At 39.4% G+C, this 16,316-nt stretch overlaps 3 protein-coding genes across 4 annotated transcripts in view; 1 reads left to right on the forward strand and 2 right to left on the reverse strand.

Moving 5' to 3' along the window:
• Nucleotides 1-122: 122 nt before the first annotated feature.
• On the reverse strand, nucleotides 123-3,535 carry LOC103459239 (poly [ADP-ribose] polymerase 11-like). The gene is made up of 7 exons (XM_008400638.2): nucleotides 2,845-3,535; nucleotides 2,641-2,755; nucleotides 2,495-2,564; nucleotides 2,318-2,381; nucleotides 1,076-1,209; nucleotides 819-970; nucleotides 123-730 (listed from the first exon to the last, which is right to left on the reverse strand). The coding sequence occupies exons 1-7, from the start codon at nucleotides 2,938-2,940 to the stop codon at nucleotides 480-482; spliced, it is 882 nt and encodes a 293-aa protein (XP_008398860.1). The 5' UTR covers nucleotides 2,941-3,535; the 3' UTR covers nucleotides 123-479.
• Nucleotides 3,536-3,641: 106 nt separating this feature from the next.
• LOC103459240 (poly [ADP-ribose] polymerase 11) lies at nucleotides 3,642-9,753 on the reverse strand. Its single transcript, XM_008400639.2, has 8 exons — nucleotides 9,415-9,753; nucleotides 9,190-9,314; nucleotides 7,916-8,036; nucleotides 7,711-7,786; nucleotides 7,419-7,491; nucleotides 7,023-7,150; nucleotides 6,480-6,631; nucleotides 3,642-6,392 (listed from the first exon to the last, which is right to left on the reverse strand). Exons 2-8 carry the CDS (start codon nucleotides 9,304-9,306, stop codon nucleotides 6,076-6,078), a joined length of 984 nt encoding a protein of 327 aa, XP_008398861.1. The 5' UTR covers nucleotides 9,307-9,314; nucleotides 9,415-9,753; the 3' UTR covers nucleotides 3,642-6,075.
• Nucleotides 9,754-10,139: 386 nt separating this feature from the next.
• The window catches only part of LOC103459241 (sodium- and chloride-dependent GABA transporter 2-like), an 18,680-nt gene continuing 12,503 nt past the window's right edge, over nucleotides 10,140-16,316 (forward strand). Inside the window, exons 1-6 of one of the 2 annotated variants that reach the window (XM_017302798.1) lie at nucleotides 10,140-10,261; nucleotides 10,507-10,704; nucleotides 10,807-10,941; nucleotides 11,857-11,997; nucleotides 12,143-12,260; nucleotides 13,394-13,444. In XM_017302798.1, coding sequence (XP_017158287.1) covers nucleotides 10,515-10,704; nucleotides 10,807-10,941; nucleotides 11,857-11,997; nucleotides 12,143-12,260; nucleotides 13,394-13,444 — 635 coding nt within the window. In that variant the 5' untranslated portion in view covers nucleotides 10,140-10,261; nucleotides 10,507-10,514. The remainder of the gene's footprint in view (nucleotides 10,262-10,506; nucleotides 10,705-10,806; nucleotides 10,942-11,856; nucleotides 11,998-12,142; nucleotides 12,261-13,393; nucleotides 13,445-16,316) is intronic. The other variant, XM_008400641.2, reaches the window with a different exon arrangement.

Consider the following 16,316-nt stretch of genomic DNA (forward strand, 5'->3'; position numbering starts at 1 on the left):
AAAAAAAAGAAAAAAAAAAGATGATGTTTCATCTCTAAAAGATGAAACAGGTCTTCTCCAACTCTTTTGCTAAGTGCTAACCACAATGGTCTTAAATGTGTTGGTTGCATATTTTTGTACAATCTGTTCTGTCAGGATTATACATTTACTTTTATATACACAGATGGATAAAACAGAAACACACACATAGACTTTGGTTTGGTTCTCAAGTTTATTAGTCGATTGTTATAAGTCTGAATGTCTGCATTGTAATTATAATGCACTGGAAGTCAACAGAAATGTCGTTTAAAGAAAAAAAGTTACATAATTTTATACTTGATATGTAATGTTAACTATGTAATAAATGAGATTACTGGATATTTTAAACTCTCTGTTGGCTTCAAATGGAATGTTACTCTAAAAAGCTTTATTGAACAAATTCATTTATTTATTCAACAGATTTTTTGTCGTCCACATAAATTGACTAATGTTGACTGAGGTTATTGGTACTCTATAAGATATTCCGGGTATACTTGATTGGGATCAAATATAATAAATATTGTGGGATTATTGGCATCATTCACACAACTGTCAAATGCGTTTTCATCGTCTGGTTTAAGTAAATCAGGTTTTCCAAGGTTACATTTCCCAACCATCACCCGAGCAAGAAATATGCTTTTAGTGTTTCCATGAAGTGTGCTGTTGGTACTATATTTGTCTGCAAATGATGCATGGATGGCAAAGTATATACCTGTAAAGAGACAAAGAACAACAAAATTTATCAGACAGGTTTTATATTTTAATTACACAAACGCGATTCGTGGCAGTGGCTCTCTTACCGTTACCAAATGTTCTTCCGTTCTTCTTAGGTATCCGTAAATCAAAGTTATACTTGCAAATGCTGTCCACGTTTTTAGTGTCGGTCCCGTGGAAAAGGCGCCTTTCAGGAATATCTTGGACATGTTTAATTTTCATGAGCTGTCTCTTTTTCCTGAAGAACGCAGAGAGTGATAATTGATTTTTAAGAAATTAAATAAAATCACAGACGAAAAATGATGAACAATCACAAAGTCTCGATATAAAAGCTCTTTCTTACCTGCAGTATATTTCCCAGAGTTCCAGATTCTGTATTCTGCTTATTGATACGATGGATTTGGATAGGAGACCATCATGGCTCACATAATCTGCCACAGTCTTATACTCTGAGGTGAGCTCACTCAGTCGGATCAGCTTAAACACACACACACACACACACACACACATACAGTACCTTGAAGAGTTTTTTTTTCTCCCCCCCCCCTAATTTTTTTCCCCATTTTGTCCTATTCCAACTAAACACTTTCATTTAGTTTAATGGGGATATGTGTGATAGACCAAACAAAAGAAAGGAAAAGAGTAAATAGGTAAGTACGGCATTAATCAGAGGAGCAGATCAGAAAACCTTTGGTAACCTTGGAGGAGCTGCAGAGATAAACAGCTTAGGTGGGGAATCTGTTGACATGACAACCAGTTATTGTACTCTCAACAAATCTGGCCTTCATGGAAGAGCGGCAAGAACAAAGTTATTAATGAAAGAAAGCCATGAGTCATTTTACTTTTTTTTTTTTTTAATATTTATGCGTTAGTCTATTGTATAAAATTAGAATAAATAAAATTCCCAGAGGTTAGTGGCTGCTACATACGAAAATGTGGAAAAGTTCAGCAGGAGCACTAAATACTTACTAAGGTGTTCAGCAGAAACAAAAGCATGTTTTTCCCCCCTCAGGTACCTACTAAACGGTAAAACACTCATCTTACAATATGTCATAATATACCTGAGAGAAAGGTTTTCTAAGAAAAAAAAATAATGAAATGAAGTAACCACATCTCACTTGCTGAACTTCATGTAAAACTCTGCAACCTGCAGTGGCAACTAAAAACAATGGCCTTTTTTTAGGGAATGTCACGACTCATATAAATATTTTTTGTGGCAAAACAGAATTTCTTTTTAACAATTTTCCATCTCCAACTGATATGTCCTACATTATGAATCAGAATCATGAACAAATTGAAAACCATTCATGCAAATGAGCAACATCAAGTCACTGTTTTTGTTGCTAAATGTCCATAACCACTCAAACGTTGTTTAGCACCGATGCAAACAGCTGCCATCTTATTTTGGTTGCCATGTGCAGTTAGTTTTCCAATAAATCAAAACAACTGAATAAAGGGATGTCATGTTCTTTAAATTCTTTGAAATAAAACTGATTTTCTTTTTCTTTTTTTTCTGATTTAGAGATAATGTGCAGGAAAATGCTTTACTGTCAGGAAGCCATTTATTTGTCTCTTTTCCCCTCACCTGGTAAGGAGCTGTAGGATCAAAGTTTTCCCAGAAAACAGGCGGTCCACAGAAACAGGAACAGCTACAGGAAAACACGAGCAAAGACGCAGCTGCAGTGGTTTCACTTTCACTTTGCAAGAAATCAAACTGAACTCACGGCGCCGTGGTGAACGGGAGCCGCTGGCAATGCTTCACCTTTTCTCAAGACTAAATTTGCGTTGGATTCTCCTTTGTTTCCCTGTGGCGAGGTCGGTCTGCAACATCGCTGCACAGAAACACACATTTGAGCCGATTCCAGCTGGAAATAAACCAAAACTGTGAGCGTGAGAGGTCCTACACACCTGAAAAATCAATCTTGCTTCGGAAGTTCAACATATTTACGCTCATAATGCATTTCGAGTCCCTCAAATAATATTCCTCCATGTCCTCACTCCTAATGGAGTTGCTGGGATCATCCTGGAGAATGAAAACAAAGGAGCAAAGTGTCAATCATGATGATCACACACACAAAATGACACAAATCTCAAGAACAGATAAAGGTTTACCTCAACTCTGTGCCACCTCCCACAGTCTTCCAGATAATACCAATACCATGGAGTGTCGGATGTGTCCATTTTTTCTTCTTCATTTAGAGCCCACATTGTGCTTATGAACTAAAGCTGAATAAAAAAAGTCAACCTGCTCCACCTGTCTCTCTCTCTCACTCATATGACTATTTAATTTGGCTTTTGAGTTTCTGCCTCCTGAACTAAGCCACTCCCACTGAGGTAGGCTGGCTGCTCTACACTGAAGACTCCCAGTTAATTGCGTGAAACAGAGTTCCTACTCGGTATGGAAAAGTTTAAGCCAGGTCTAGATAAATAGAACAAAGAAAACATGTTCATTTCCAAGCATTGTTTCTTATCCCGCCATTAAAAACGTCACCCCCGTTCTTCCTCTTCCTGGTTTTCTGATGCTTAAATCAACATGCTCAGAGGGTTCTAGACAAAAAAAAAAAAACCTGGCTTGCCTAGTTGAATCTGTTTAAGACTGGACTTAAATGAAAAACATGCAGTGATTCTGGTCCCGGTCGTCCTGTCTGACACGCTGTACACTTCAAAGTATTTGATTCTGTGCTGCAAAATTTATTACGCTGTGCAACATACACACAGAAACACACAGCTGTCGATAAATCCGACTCATACACTCAAAGCCATCAGCTATGAACTACAGCAGCAGCTTTTTAACAGAGGCCAGAAATGGTCCATTCTTACACCAGCTGGTGATACATACAGTCGTCCAAGTAACACGGCAAAAGCAATATTACATTATTAAGCAACATTACTTATTACAGTACATCCTGTGCATTCTGAAAGTATTTATTCTGGTTGAACTTTTTCACATTGTGTTACCGCCACAAACTTGTATGCATTTTAAAGGAATTTTATTCGATAGTGAAGGGAAAGGAAATAAAACATGCTGGTTAGTTTTCTGGAAAGTGTGGCATGTGTTTCTACTTTCCCCTTTTTTAGTTTGATACTCATAAGCAAAACCGTCAGGGGTCACCTAACTTATGAATGTTGGCAGTTAATTTATATTATTGAACAAAACATGTATCTTAAAGGAGCACAGCAGCTAAATAAGAGATAAAGCTGCAGAGAGGTTTGAAGATGAGTTAGGTTAGAACGTTTCCTAAGCTCATTCAAAAAATTGAAGTAATATGGCATAATTGCAAACTTATGAATCCTTTATGAAATATCAAAAAGAAAGCTATAAAAACTATATATATATGTCAAGCCAACAAACATGCACAAAGTGCTTTTACTGTTTGGCCAATATGCAAAGCAATGCAAGGAGGAAAAAAAAAAAAAAACACAGCACTGCTCAGTCTAAACACACCTTTTCAACAGTGGAAGCTTTCCTGTAGCAGGGTCTAAATGGTTGATGTGAAGATAATCTGGAAGATCCATATGAGGACACAACATACAGCCAGAGATGGATAGTTTAACCATGTATGACAGCCCAGTCAATTTCCAGTCCCAAATTCAACAGGGAAACTGTGGTCAGACTATTTCAATCGCTAGCTGTGCTAATACTATAGCAGAGGCTGACCCACTTTAATTTCAGCAAAACTACAAAGTTGTGACTCAAAGAAGGCGAGTACAAATGCATGCCACACTTCTCAGATCCCTACTTGTTAAATTTTGACGATCTGTCTTATCAGATAAAATCCCAATAAAACACATTACATCGTTATGATGTGGCAGATGGGGAAAAGTTGAAGGCGTACAGATACTTTGACGAAGCACGTTATGCTCTGGCAACATTTGTGACGGGTTAAATGTACTCCAGGTGCAAAGGTGACTCGTTTTTTTTCTCCTCGGGTACAGCTGGTGATGTTCTCACACTTATAGCACTGCATTTCTAATGTGACGCTCACCTGGTTTCCGACGGACACGAACTAAGCCGCAGAATCTCGGTAACAAAATAAAAACGCAAGTTCAGTCGTCAAAACCTCTAAAGATACACTTGGGAGCTACGGACGAACATATCATCACAGGTTTGTGTCGCGGTGACACAGTCAGGAGTAAAACCTTTCACAGAAAGGGTAAAAAGTGCACTGATGCATGGTTTAAATAACACAGAGGTAGAAGCTTTTTATGAGAAGAACTCGTCAAAAGGTCACGCTTAAATAATAACGGCGACAGTAAGAGTGTTGCTTTGGATGTTATGCCAACGTGACTCATGGTGCGCTAAAGGTTTTAGGGGAAGTGTTGCCAGGAACGTCCTCAGACACTTGGAGTGGATTTCCTTTCAACCGCCATCTTGAAGGACCACTGCTGCATTACCAGTCAGAAGTTTACATACACTCATCAACAGCCTGAATGTCAACCGATTGTCTTAGTTATGCGATCGGAACAGTTTATGTGAAGTTTGTGCAACAAACAACTTCAATGGATTTTTGATGAGATGAATCAGGTGAACCCTTTAGCGAAGGGTAAAATTATACCTAAAAGCACAAAAATCAAAAATACTACTTCCATTTTTGGCTTAACGGTCTTTAGGGAGTTGCAACACCCTAACCGATGTTCTCTTAACGGAGGTTTGGGGTAAATGGCTGAATTTTGGACACAGTCAGGCGATGAGCCAAACTCCCATCAAACTACAGCTTAATAGTGGTAGTTACCAAAAGTCTATGTTTATAATTCTGAGCCGCCAATTGTGGAATAATTTTAAATCTTTTGCTCGTTAAATTCCTTGTAGTGGTATGTTGTATAATCACTCTTTCCCTGGAAAGAGAATCATCAGAAGTCACCATAAAAGCCACACGCTGTCATGAAATGAATGCCAACATGACCGTATGTAAACTACTGCTAACGAATGCAGGCACTCGCAGTCCTTCGTTGTAACAAACTAACATATGAGACCACAACTTATTTTTGGTATTATAAATAGGCATATGTATGGCACTGTGGATTAAAAATAAGACGAGGGGTCAGAGTTGGAACACTGCCTTAAATCTCCAAACTGAAGCCAATCTACGCAGAATGTGTAACAAGCAAAGTGACATGTAGTACAAAACACAGCACACATGTCAGCATTTTTAACTTTAGAGCAAAGTGTGCAGAATGCCGCCATTGTTTTCCCACTTTTTAAACATTTCCAAAGGCACTTTAAAAAAAAAATAAATATCCAATGATCCAGTTACTCACTGGAAGTGACGGGGGGTTTTTTTGTTTTTGTTTTTTTTCTCTCCCATTTCCACAAATCGAATCTGTTCATCAACTCTTTCGTCATCAGTAGAACTCGATCAGATACTCTGGGTAGATCTGATTGCTGTCAAATATAACGTATATTTTTGGGTTGGCCATGTCGTCCACGCAGCTGTCGTAGAAGTTGGTGAAGCTGGCGTCCTTGGAGGGCGGCCTGCAGTACATGGGATGGCCGACCGTGTATTCGCCGACAAGCACTCTGGCGAGGAACATGGTTTTATAGGGCGGTTCGTTGGCAAATATAGGCGGAGCGAGTCCGTGCCTCTGCAAGGTGGTGTTGTGTTTCCCGGTCGTGTGGCAGAATTTACTGGAATATTTGGCGTCGCGGGCGAAGTAGCTCCCTGTGGGAAGGAGAATTAAGCGAGATTTTAAAAATCAAACAGGTAACGACACGGGTGCGTTTAAGTGTCAGTCCAAAGGGACTGTACCTTTGCCATAAACATCGCCGTGACTCCCTGTCAGACGCCAGTCAAAGTTAAACGTACAAATAGCTTGTATGTTGCTGTGTCCTGTTCCATGGAACAGCATTCGCTCTTCGATATCCAGAGTTCGCTTGACTTTTCGCAACTGCGTTTTCTTCCTTAGGGGAGAAACACAACACGGAGCATAATAATGGATTTGCAGGGAAGAAAGACTTTACTGAACTCGCTCAGTTTGACTCGTACTCATCAGCAAACACAAACCTAAAGTTTGCTTTCAGGTGGCGCACGAAATCCAAATCTGTTGCAGATTCTAAAACTACGGCTTGCTGCTTTTGTTTGTCCCCAAATTGTCTGACGGGCTAAACTCATTTAGCCGGCATATAAAAACAATAACGTCACAGTCAGCATATAAAAACAATAACGTCACAGTCAGCATATAAAAACAATAACGTCACAGTCAGCATATAAAAACAATAACGTCACAGTCGCAGCGGAATCGTCTGCTCACGAAAGGAAACGCGGCGGAATCAGTTCAAAACAACACGTTACCTGCAGAAGAACTCCCACAAGTCCAAGTTCTGGATCCTCTGGATGGACTTTATTGGATGATCCATGGTCCTATCGTACAGCCTGGCCACTTCCTTGAACTCATATGTGTCTCTGCCGAGCTGGACAAGCTGCAGAAAAACAAACAAAACAAAAATTGAAATACACATTATTGTACTATTATTATTGCGCATTCTTCGGCGTCGACAAGTGCCATAAAGTGTTTGTGATAATCAATCATGAAAATCATTCGCATTTTTTTACAGAGGTTTTTTTTTTTTTGTTTGTTTGGGACCTAAAAATGTGTTTTATTATTTGAAGCATCTTGCGTTGTGGGAATTTCAATTTATATTGAATTCAGCATATTTACATATGTATGTATCTATATATGTGTCTTACCTGATAAGGCTCGTCTGTATTGATTCTCTCCCAATGACATGGCACTGGCAAGGCCAGATTATCACAAATAAACCTGAAAGAACAAATCAAGGACAGTTTTTAGCTTAAAATGAATGAGACGCTACACAAAAGGATAATTCCTCGTCTAGTTTTTTTACATACCGTCCATCACGAATTTCTAAGATTTCTCAAACAAACAATGTTCTGGTGGGTATAATCTTCACGACTTATGACATGGTATAAAGCTGAAGAAAGTCAATTTCGTATATTTCCTTTAAGCACTAAACCTTACCGGAAGCCAGTGGCAGAGTGCAGGGAGCGTTTGATTGGCCTCTGTTTTCCTGTTGTCACGTTAATCTGTCGCATAACTGGGGAGGAAAAGAATAGATTTCAGCACTAAAGAAGCTGCAGTTTATGAAAACACACAAAGAGCTACATGTGAACCGCTTCTTAGATTACTCATCTTTATTGGTAGCCTTTTGAAATATCTACGTTACCCGAGAAGTCTAGTCTGTAGGTGTATTTGGCTGTGTAGAACTCCATGACCCCTCGCTGGTTCCTGTTGTAGCACTGCTCAATCTGAGCGCTGGTCACCGAGCAGGCTGCGCTGGGATCGATCTGACACAGACATCAAGACAGAACAGAGCACACCTGAACCAATCAGATGATCAACTGGAAGGAGAAAAAGACAATTACACATCCTTGGCATCAAAAGGGAATTTTTACTGAAGGGTTGACTTGCACTGCGTTGAAAATATATTCATACTTCTAACTTTTTCCCTCCCTTTTGTCATGCTATCGCCTATAATCTGGTCAGACGAGACAAAGAAAAGTCAATTTTTTGGTCAAAATTCAAAGTGTGGTAAAAAACTAAAAGTGTATGCAGTATTCAGAGGTTGAAGCATAGAGGTAGCACATCTGGCTTTGTTTTTTTTTGTGTTTTTTTTCTTGAAAAGGGTAAATGAAGCTAATCAGAGGTAATGGGAAGATGGATGGAGGATAATAGTGGAAGAAAACGTGTCAATAGCTGCTTGCACCAGGACAGCTACTGTGAACATATGATCAGAGTGTGAACAGAATGTTTTACATCAGCCTAGTCAAAGTCCTGATGGGGGTTGTCCTTTGAGTCTCGTTCAAATTTAAGCTCGTTTTAATATTAACAAATTGTTCAGCCTCAAGACGGGGAAAGCTGGAAAAGACAGCCCAAAACAATTACAGCTGGAATAGAAGTGGAAAGTCAGCAATGTACAAAAGGCGTTTTTATTAAAATAAATAAAAACAAAGAAGTTAATTTTATCGCCTTTGTTCCACTTCACAGCTATGTATTACTTTGTGTTGGTCTATCCAAAAATTGTACGGTGAGGTTTGTGCCTGTAATGTAAATAAAAAAATTTAAAGTTTAAGGATAAAGTGGCATTTTAAAAAATGATTTAGGTTTATCTGGACACATAAAAAAAAATCATATGGAAATTAGATATTTTTAAGTAAAAATGTCTATAGATGCTAATACTTTTACCACGCACTCTACTCTCTTTTGTGGAAACTATTCTGATACATTATTAATCTTTTTCTTTTTTTTTTTTTTTTTTTTTTTTACAGATAACTTATGGTTATTATTAAAATCAATTAAAAATATAAGTTTCTCCCATTAGTTGTCGATACATTTAATCTCGCACAATTTGACTCTAAATACACCTTTTTTTTTCTAGCAAAACAATTGTGCAGTTTGAATCAATTAAAATGCATTTAAACCTGATCAAATCTAATCTACCTCAAACATGTGCCAGACTCCACATTCGGCCAAGTAGAACCAGCACCAGTTCGGCTCTGAGGTGTCCATCTCCTCAATCTCAGTGGACTCCTCGTCTGAAGATCTGATGGCTAACATTGCTAAATCTGAAATTAACACAAGCAAATAACAAAATTACGGGGAAATAAAGTATGACACAAGGGGGAATGCGAGGGACTGTGCGCTCATTTCATTTGTCAGACGAACCTAATGTCGACGAGTTGTGTTTAAGCCATTGTCGTGAGAGTATCCCATGCTGTAAACAAACTCAAACAGAAAAATGCCATGTCGAGCTAGCTCTCCTTAGCGGCTGCCGCATCCGCTTTCTCTGAGCTCTGCGGGAGTTTCACCAGCTTTCAGTTTGTATTTAACTAGGCCTGTCTTCTCGAAATGTAATGCCTTCATAAATAATTAATAAGGAGGACGAAAAATCAAAGAGACGGCACGAACGTGGACGAGTAAATATCATTTTCCTTCTGGAATCCGTTGTTTACTTTTATTTCCTGAAACGTAACGCAGGCGTCAGCGCGCGAGTCAAATAAGGGAAGGGGAGGCGTGTGTGGGGAAACTAAACCCGGAGTTTGTCCTGCCAGGTACGCCATCAGAAGAGCTAGTGGGGTTATTTGGGAACTATTTCATTCGTTTCACTGTTTATCTTATTTTATTTTTGTATCTTTATTTTTTTTTAAAACGGGAAAGTATTAAAAATAATTCTAGCCTGGCTCATCCTAATTGCCGTTTTCCAGCAGGTTCCTGTTCTGTAACACGAAAAACACACATGAAACATCATATTAAGTGTCGCTTCAGCGACATAATATTGTCTTTCGTCATGCAGGAAGACTTATCTGATTTAGGAATTTTAATTTGCAGCCACTACTGTAAACATTTCAGCAATTAGAAGTACTGTTGGAACATAATGTAACTTAATCCATCTTCTGTGGGACAGCCTCGCTTAGTCCCGTTGGACACGCCCCTTGTATAATAAGACTTGTCTTCAAACTTGCTCAGATAAACGAGAGGGATTTTATCTTAGATGCCTACAAGAATCACACTGGTAAGTAAAAACCATATGGGAAGTTTGCTTTTGACTAACTGAAACATTGTGGTAATTTACTAATAGCCGTTTAGGTGAGAAATTCTGATTAGATTTTTAAAGATTGGAGTTATCTGTTCTGCTTAACAAATATTAATAAAAAATGATCTTGATTTTGCATCTAAGCCTGTTCTTTTGTGTATGCATGTGTAAAAAGCTGGATGTGATACAACATATGTTTCATTTCATTTTTCCTTTGCCTGTAGGGGGGATTATGACAGAAGAAACAGACAAAAGGGGCTCTGCAGAAGAGCACGGGCAGGACAAGCAGGATCCTGAGGAGGGGGTTCAGCCCAGGGGAAAATGGGCCAACAATATGGAGTTTATTCTCTCCATGGCTGGGGAAATAATTGGCCTTGGAAACGTTTGGCGCTTTCCCTATCTGTGCTATAAAAACGGAGGAGGTAAGGGGGGGGCTGTGTTTGTGAAACACGTCCCATAATCAGAAAGGATTAAACAATTTCCTGAAAATAATCCGATTTCCTCATGAGAGTCTGTGATTCCAGGGGTCTTTCTCATCCCCTACTGTGTGTTCCTTTTCTGCTGTGGCATCCCTGTGTTTTTCCTGGAGACTGCGTTGGGCCAGTACACCAGTGAGGGCGGGGTGACCGCCTGGAGGAAAATATGTCCCATGTTCGAGGGTAAAAAAAAAAAAAAAAAGCAGACATACAGAAGAAGTGATCGACCTTTGACAATAGCTGCTTTGTGCTGTCTCTGTCAATCTATTTATTAATTTTTTTGATTACCAAAGAGCGATACAATGAGATACAGAGCCTTTTAAGGGAGCTAATATCTTTTGATTGCAACCACAAACTTCATGGTCTTTTGTTTGCCAACTCAAAGAAGCACATCATTTTGAAGTGGAAGGGAAAAAGTGGCGTTCTTGTAAGATGAGAACTAAATTGAACTTTTTTGGCCTGCATCTAAACCTCTCAAACTGCACACAGCCATTAACATATCACGTCTCTCCGTGAAACACGTTGGTGGCCAGATGATGCTGTTGGGAAACTTTTCTTCAGCAGGTGCAGGAAAGCTGGTTGGAGTTGAGGCAGGAAGCAAAAAACATTTTGAGCTTGTGAGAGGCTGCAAAAGTATTGAATCTGGGATTGAGCTACGTATGTTTTTTTCCCAAATAAAAACCTGAAAAGTTTGACATGAATTTATATCCTCCGTTCTGTAGAAAAAAAATATTCCCTGCAGCATAATGACGCCGCCTTATTTTAGTGCGATGCATTAAAACGAACGTTGCCCTTTTATGATTGTTGTTGTGCTGCTTTTGTTGCTTTATCCAATAAAGCCTCGAGGAATTTCATTTTAAGTCTGCGTTTTGAACTTGACAAATTGCAGCACGTTGTGAGCAGGCCATTTTCGTTGGCAGTGATTAGCGTTAGTAGTTTATTATTCATAACTAGTGCCAACATGCAATCATCTTAAAATGCAGAGCAACTAGTCGTAACCCTTGCGAAATCTGAACAGCGTTCTCAAGATCAAACTGTATTCCAAAAAAAAGAAAAAAACCACCCACTTACCGTGTGAAAAATTCACTTTCCCTGCAGGGGTGGGGATTGCGTCCCAGGTGATTGTGATCTATTTGAACATCTATTACATTGTGGTTTTGGCTTGGGCTATCTTCTACCTAATAAACTCTTTCAAGAGCCCCCTGCCTTGGTCTTCATGTGCAAACCCGTGGAACACTGGTAAGGAAAAAAAGCCTCTTTAAACACATGTGTATTCACTTAGAAGGAAAGGACATGTTCTCCCAAAAAAGAAAATTCTCACACATGAAGTAACCTCTCCTTTTTTGTCTTCTTTTCTTGTGTTTTGATAACATTTACTTAACAGATGTTTGCTTTAGTCGACCTGGCTTGTTTGCCAACCCGGAGCTTTTTAATAAAGATTCCAACTGGTCGTTTCTGCACAACATCTCCGCAAGTGGCTACGAAGACTACTACAGTAACTTGTAAGTTGCATCTCTGCGCTCCCTGACGTTTTTGTTAGTGACGCTAAAACTGGAGAATGAAGTCGAAGACTGACAATGGTGAGATTTATGATGTGTTGGAACATGAGGGGACACACCCATCCTTTTCTGTCTTGAGGACGGGGAATCGTTTTCGATAAGTTTCCAAGTTGGGATTACAAATAAATGAGAGGTATTAAATTTGAAGGGCTTGCCAGGAAAGAGTCTTATAGTTCTAGAAAGAAGGTACGATTACTGGTAAGCACAGGATGAAAACAAGTATTTAAGTTAAATGATAAAAGTTTTTTCAGTCAGTTTGAACCTTCATTATCTTTGGAAGTGAATATTGTTGATGCATGAATTGAACAAATAAACCAACTCCTGCATTCCTGAAACAAATAGGGTTTTTTTTTTTGATTGGTTGGTTCAGCAGTATTCCCTTCTCACCACACTACAAAAACACCATAGCAATATATACTGCTCACAAAAATAAAGGGAACACTTAAACAACACAATATAACTCCAAGTAAATCAAACTTCTGTGAAATCAAACTGTCCACTTAGGAAGCAACACTGATTGACNAAATAAAGGGAACACTTAAACAACACAATATAACTCCAAGTAAATCAAACTTCTGTGAAATCAAACTGTCCACTTAGGAAGCAACACTGATTGACCCGACGAGGGTCCCAGTTGTCAATCAGTGTTGCTTCCTAAGTGGACAGTTTGATTTCACAGAAGTTTGATTTACTTGGAGTTATATTGTGTTGTTTAAGTGTTCCCTTTATTTTTTTTAGCAGTGGAGTTTAGAGAGAACTATATTGCTTCATCGATATAGTTATGGCTATAGAAATACGTAGCCAGAAATATACCATATACTATTGAACTTCTAATGTCTCTTCAACATTAGAAGGAGATCTTCTGGATTACACAAATATTGCAGCACAAATCTTCCCTGATGTTTGCTACCGAGGTAACAGGAAGGCCTAATTAGTCAGAAGATAATTTTTTTTAAAAAGAAACAGCCTTACTGTTACAAAGGCTTAATGTTTTTGAGCCACAATTCAAATTTGGTTTGATTAAATGTGGTTTGCTATTCTTAATATTCATGTTTCTTTTTGTTGTTTTTTTCCAGCAATGAAACTTTTCTTCTGAAAGTCAGCTCCCCAGAGGAGGAGTTCTGGGAGTAAGTAACAAACCTAAACGCACTTCATCTCCAAACTGTTTTCTCACTTTCCCGTAGCTTTGTATTCATTCGGCAATGATAGTGAGTTATACCGATAAATCAAAATGTTCCGTCTCTGTCACCAGACTCTGAACATTGCTCTCAACAGTCTTGATAGATTGTTCTGCTCACTCGAATAGGAGACCATCGGCACTGACAAGGCTTCAGGCGTCAACAGTGGCAGCTAGCAGTAACGTGATCTAAATGCTCAGTGCAAAATCATTTTCTTGTACTCAATGAAAAAAAGCATACAGTGTTCTGGGAACACGAATGGTTTGCGTCATTGAAAAAGGTCTCCTATGCATGAAATAATTTGCCATCATCGGAAGTTTTGGGAAATTCAGAGAATTAAAGTGTAACAGCTTCAATAGTCTGCGCCTTGAAAACATATATTAGTCATGGCACCATGTGGTTTCAAACTGCTCAACTGAAACTGGTGGTTATTTTTGGCTAGAGCATTAAGATTTTGTGTAATGACCGAAATGTCATGGTTGAGGCAGAGGCAGCAAGTAGATGATGAAAGTTTACTAAAAATGATGAACAAAAACATACAAAAAAAATAAAATAAAAATCACAGGAACACAGGTAGCCAGAGTAGAACAAAAACAGGAACCAGGAACAAAAAGCCAGCAGGATATCAACGAGGAAATAACAGAATATAATAGGAGGAACCAGCGAGGAGTGAGAGGATGAAATGTGCGTAAGTACTGGGAGAGTGAATACTGGAACAAAAGATGTGGGCTAATTAGCTAACTGGTTGCAGGTGTGAGGGGAGAGAGCTGAGAAGCAAAAGAGAGAGAGAGAGCGCCAGAGAAATTGACACGATGGAGAGTACATATACTGGGGACTAGGAAATTAATCTAAAATAAAAGAATAACTAGGCACAAGACATAATTAAACATAAACTAGAATCACTACATGACTAAACAGAAACAAGGTTGATCTAATCCAGTGGTCCCCAAACTTTTCCCTTCTCTGGTGGGGGGCCAGAGTCAGTTTGTAACAGAAAAAGTGCGACGATTGCAGGAGTGCCTTAATGTAAAAATATATTGTTTTCCAGAAAGCACAATCAAATAACCCTCTCTGGGTTCTTCACAGAAAAAATCCAGGAAGGATTATAGTCCGTATTTTCCGAACTATGAGCCACACCGGACTATAAGCCACAACCCCAAAGTTTTTTTGTGTGTTTTTTTTAAACCAGTAAACATGCACATTTAAGCCGCAGATATCTCTGCCGGTTTTCCGCAACGAGCGGGGTGGGGGGACGAACAGTCAGATAAGGCTTCTGCATGTTGATGTTTCCACTAAATACTGAATATGCCCTGTTTGGGTTGTCTTGGCCCTTTTATCGCAGCCTGTGGGGTTTTTCCCTGACTTGGAACGAGAACACGACCTGCTGAATGTGACAGGTAGCCAATCAGAAAGCACAGTGACGTAAGAACAGAGGGGAATCCCAAACAGCTGACACAGCGCAACTGAGTCCGGTGGATATCGGAGATGATATGTGGAAATGTTTATTATTAAATCTAAAAGGTCATTATTATGTTTATTCAGTTAAAAATGTTAACTATGAAAAAACATTCACCTCCAAATYATAGAGCGGCTGCTCCGTCGTCTTTTATCCACCGCCTTTTCTTTTTATTACATCTTTTATCTCTTAAAATGACTCCACAAACGATCACTACTGCTTCTACATTGTCATCCGTGTTTGCTTATTCTAAATTCCCGCTATGTTGGGGGATTTTACTGGATTATCCTCTGGAATCGGGATGTTCGTGACTGGAATCAGTTCGTGCCGTGTGGCTGAACACGAACCGATCGAACCTGTTGGACTTTTATCAGCTCTGTSGTCACATAGGTTTGGAGAATCGGCCGACAATTCTTAAATCTTGCCGTCTAAACCAGACTTGAGACTCAAAAGCTCTACTCCTCTCCTCTTGACCACTGCCCAAACGCTCGGACTCTGGTCGCTATGGTAACGTTTATATATCCCTTCAAAAATAATATACAGAAGCGCCACAAAAACGAACATTTTACTTTAGTGAAAATTTTAACTCACGATAATGACTAACGGGAGTCCTGAGCTTGTTTCTCTGCAACGAGACGGTCCCATCTGGGAGTGATGAGAGACAATAACACCCAAGGTGTTGCTTGAGCACAGCCTGCTTGAACCTTCATTGCCTCATTAGCAGCCGGTCGCCGCATGTTACGCAGAGCGGGCTTGTAATGTGGGMCTCACCTACCGGTCCRGGATRAATCCATTCTCCTGTCTCTTCTCTGGGCCTTTTCCCCTTTGCAAAGAAACTTTCCAAAGACATCTGATCTGTTTCTTACTCATTTTGATGTTTGTGGGCTCAATGTTGGCACGCAAGTAACCAGACTTCCAATAATTCACTTCCTGCTAAAGAGCCCCCCCAGTGGTTGAAGAAAAATCAACCACCAGAAAAAACTCTGAATGCTTTCCGGTATTGTTCAGGGGGCCGGACCAAATGTGGAGGCGGGCCGGGTCCGGCCCGCGGTCCGTAGTTTGGGGACCACTGATCTAATCAAACAAAGAAACTACAGTGGTGGGAAGTACTGTACTTAAGTACAATTTTCGTGTATCTGTACTTTACTTAAGTAGATTTAATAATGGATACTTTCTACTTTTACTCCACTACATTTTACAGTAAGTATCTGTACTTTCTACTTCACTACATTTCTACAAAACTGTCGCGTTACTCGTTACATCCAAGTCGCGTTGCTCTTTTTTTCCGTTAAAATGTGAAGTTCAGGGACTTAAGGTGGCGCCGTAAAATCCGAGCAATATCGTAAGTGTCTGTTGTCACCCATC

The sequence above is a fragment of the Poecilia reticulata genome, linkage group LG23 (genome assembly GCF_000633615.1).
Source record: "Poecilia reticulata strain Guanapo linkage group LG23, Guppy_female_1.0+MT, whole genome shotgun sequence".
NCBI lineage: Eukaryota > Metazoa > Chordata > Actinopteri > Cyprinodontiformes > Poeciliidae > Poecilia > Poecilia reticulata.

Bases quoted from the DNA above. Each gene is read 5' to 3' on its own strand.
- LOC103459240 (XM_008400639.2), bottom strand. From the start codon at position 9,306: ATGTTAGCCATCAGATCTTCAGACGAGGAGTCCACTGAGATTGAGGAG. The intron at 6,632-7,022 runs GTAACGTGTTGT...TTCTCCCCTAAG, and splicing joins TTGTGGGAGTTCTTCTGCAG to GAAGAAAACGCAGTTGCGAA. The intron at 6,393-6,479 runs GTACAGTCCCTT...TCCTTCCCACAG, and splicing joins CGGCGATGTTTATGGCAAAG to GGAGCTACTTCGCCCGCGAC.
- LOC103459239 (XM_008400638.2), bottom strand. From the start codon at position 2,940: ATGTGGGCTCTAAATGAAGAAGAAAAAATGGACACATCCGACACTCCA. The intron at 971-1,075 runs GTAAGAAAGAGC...TGCGTTCTTCAG, and splicing joins CTCTGGGAAATATACTGCAG to GAAAAAGAGACAGCTCATGA. The intron at 731-818 runs GTAAGAGAGCCA...GTCTCTTTACAG, and splicing joins CGGAAGAACATTTGGTAACG to GTATATACTTTGCCATCCAT.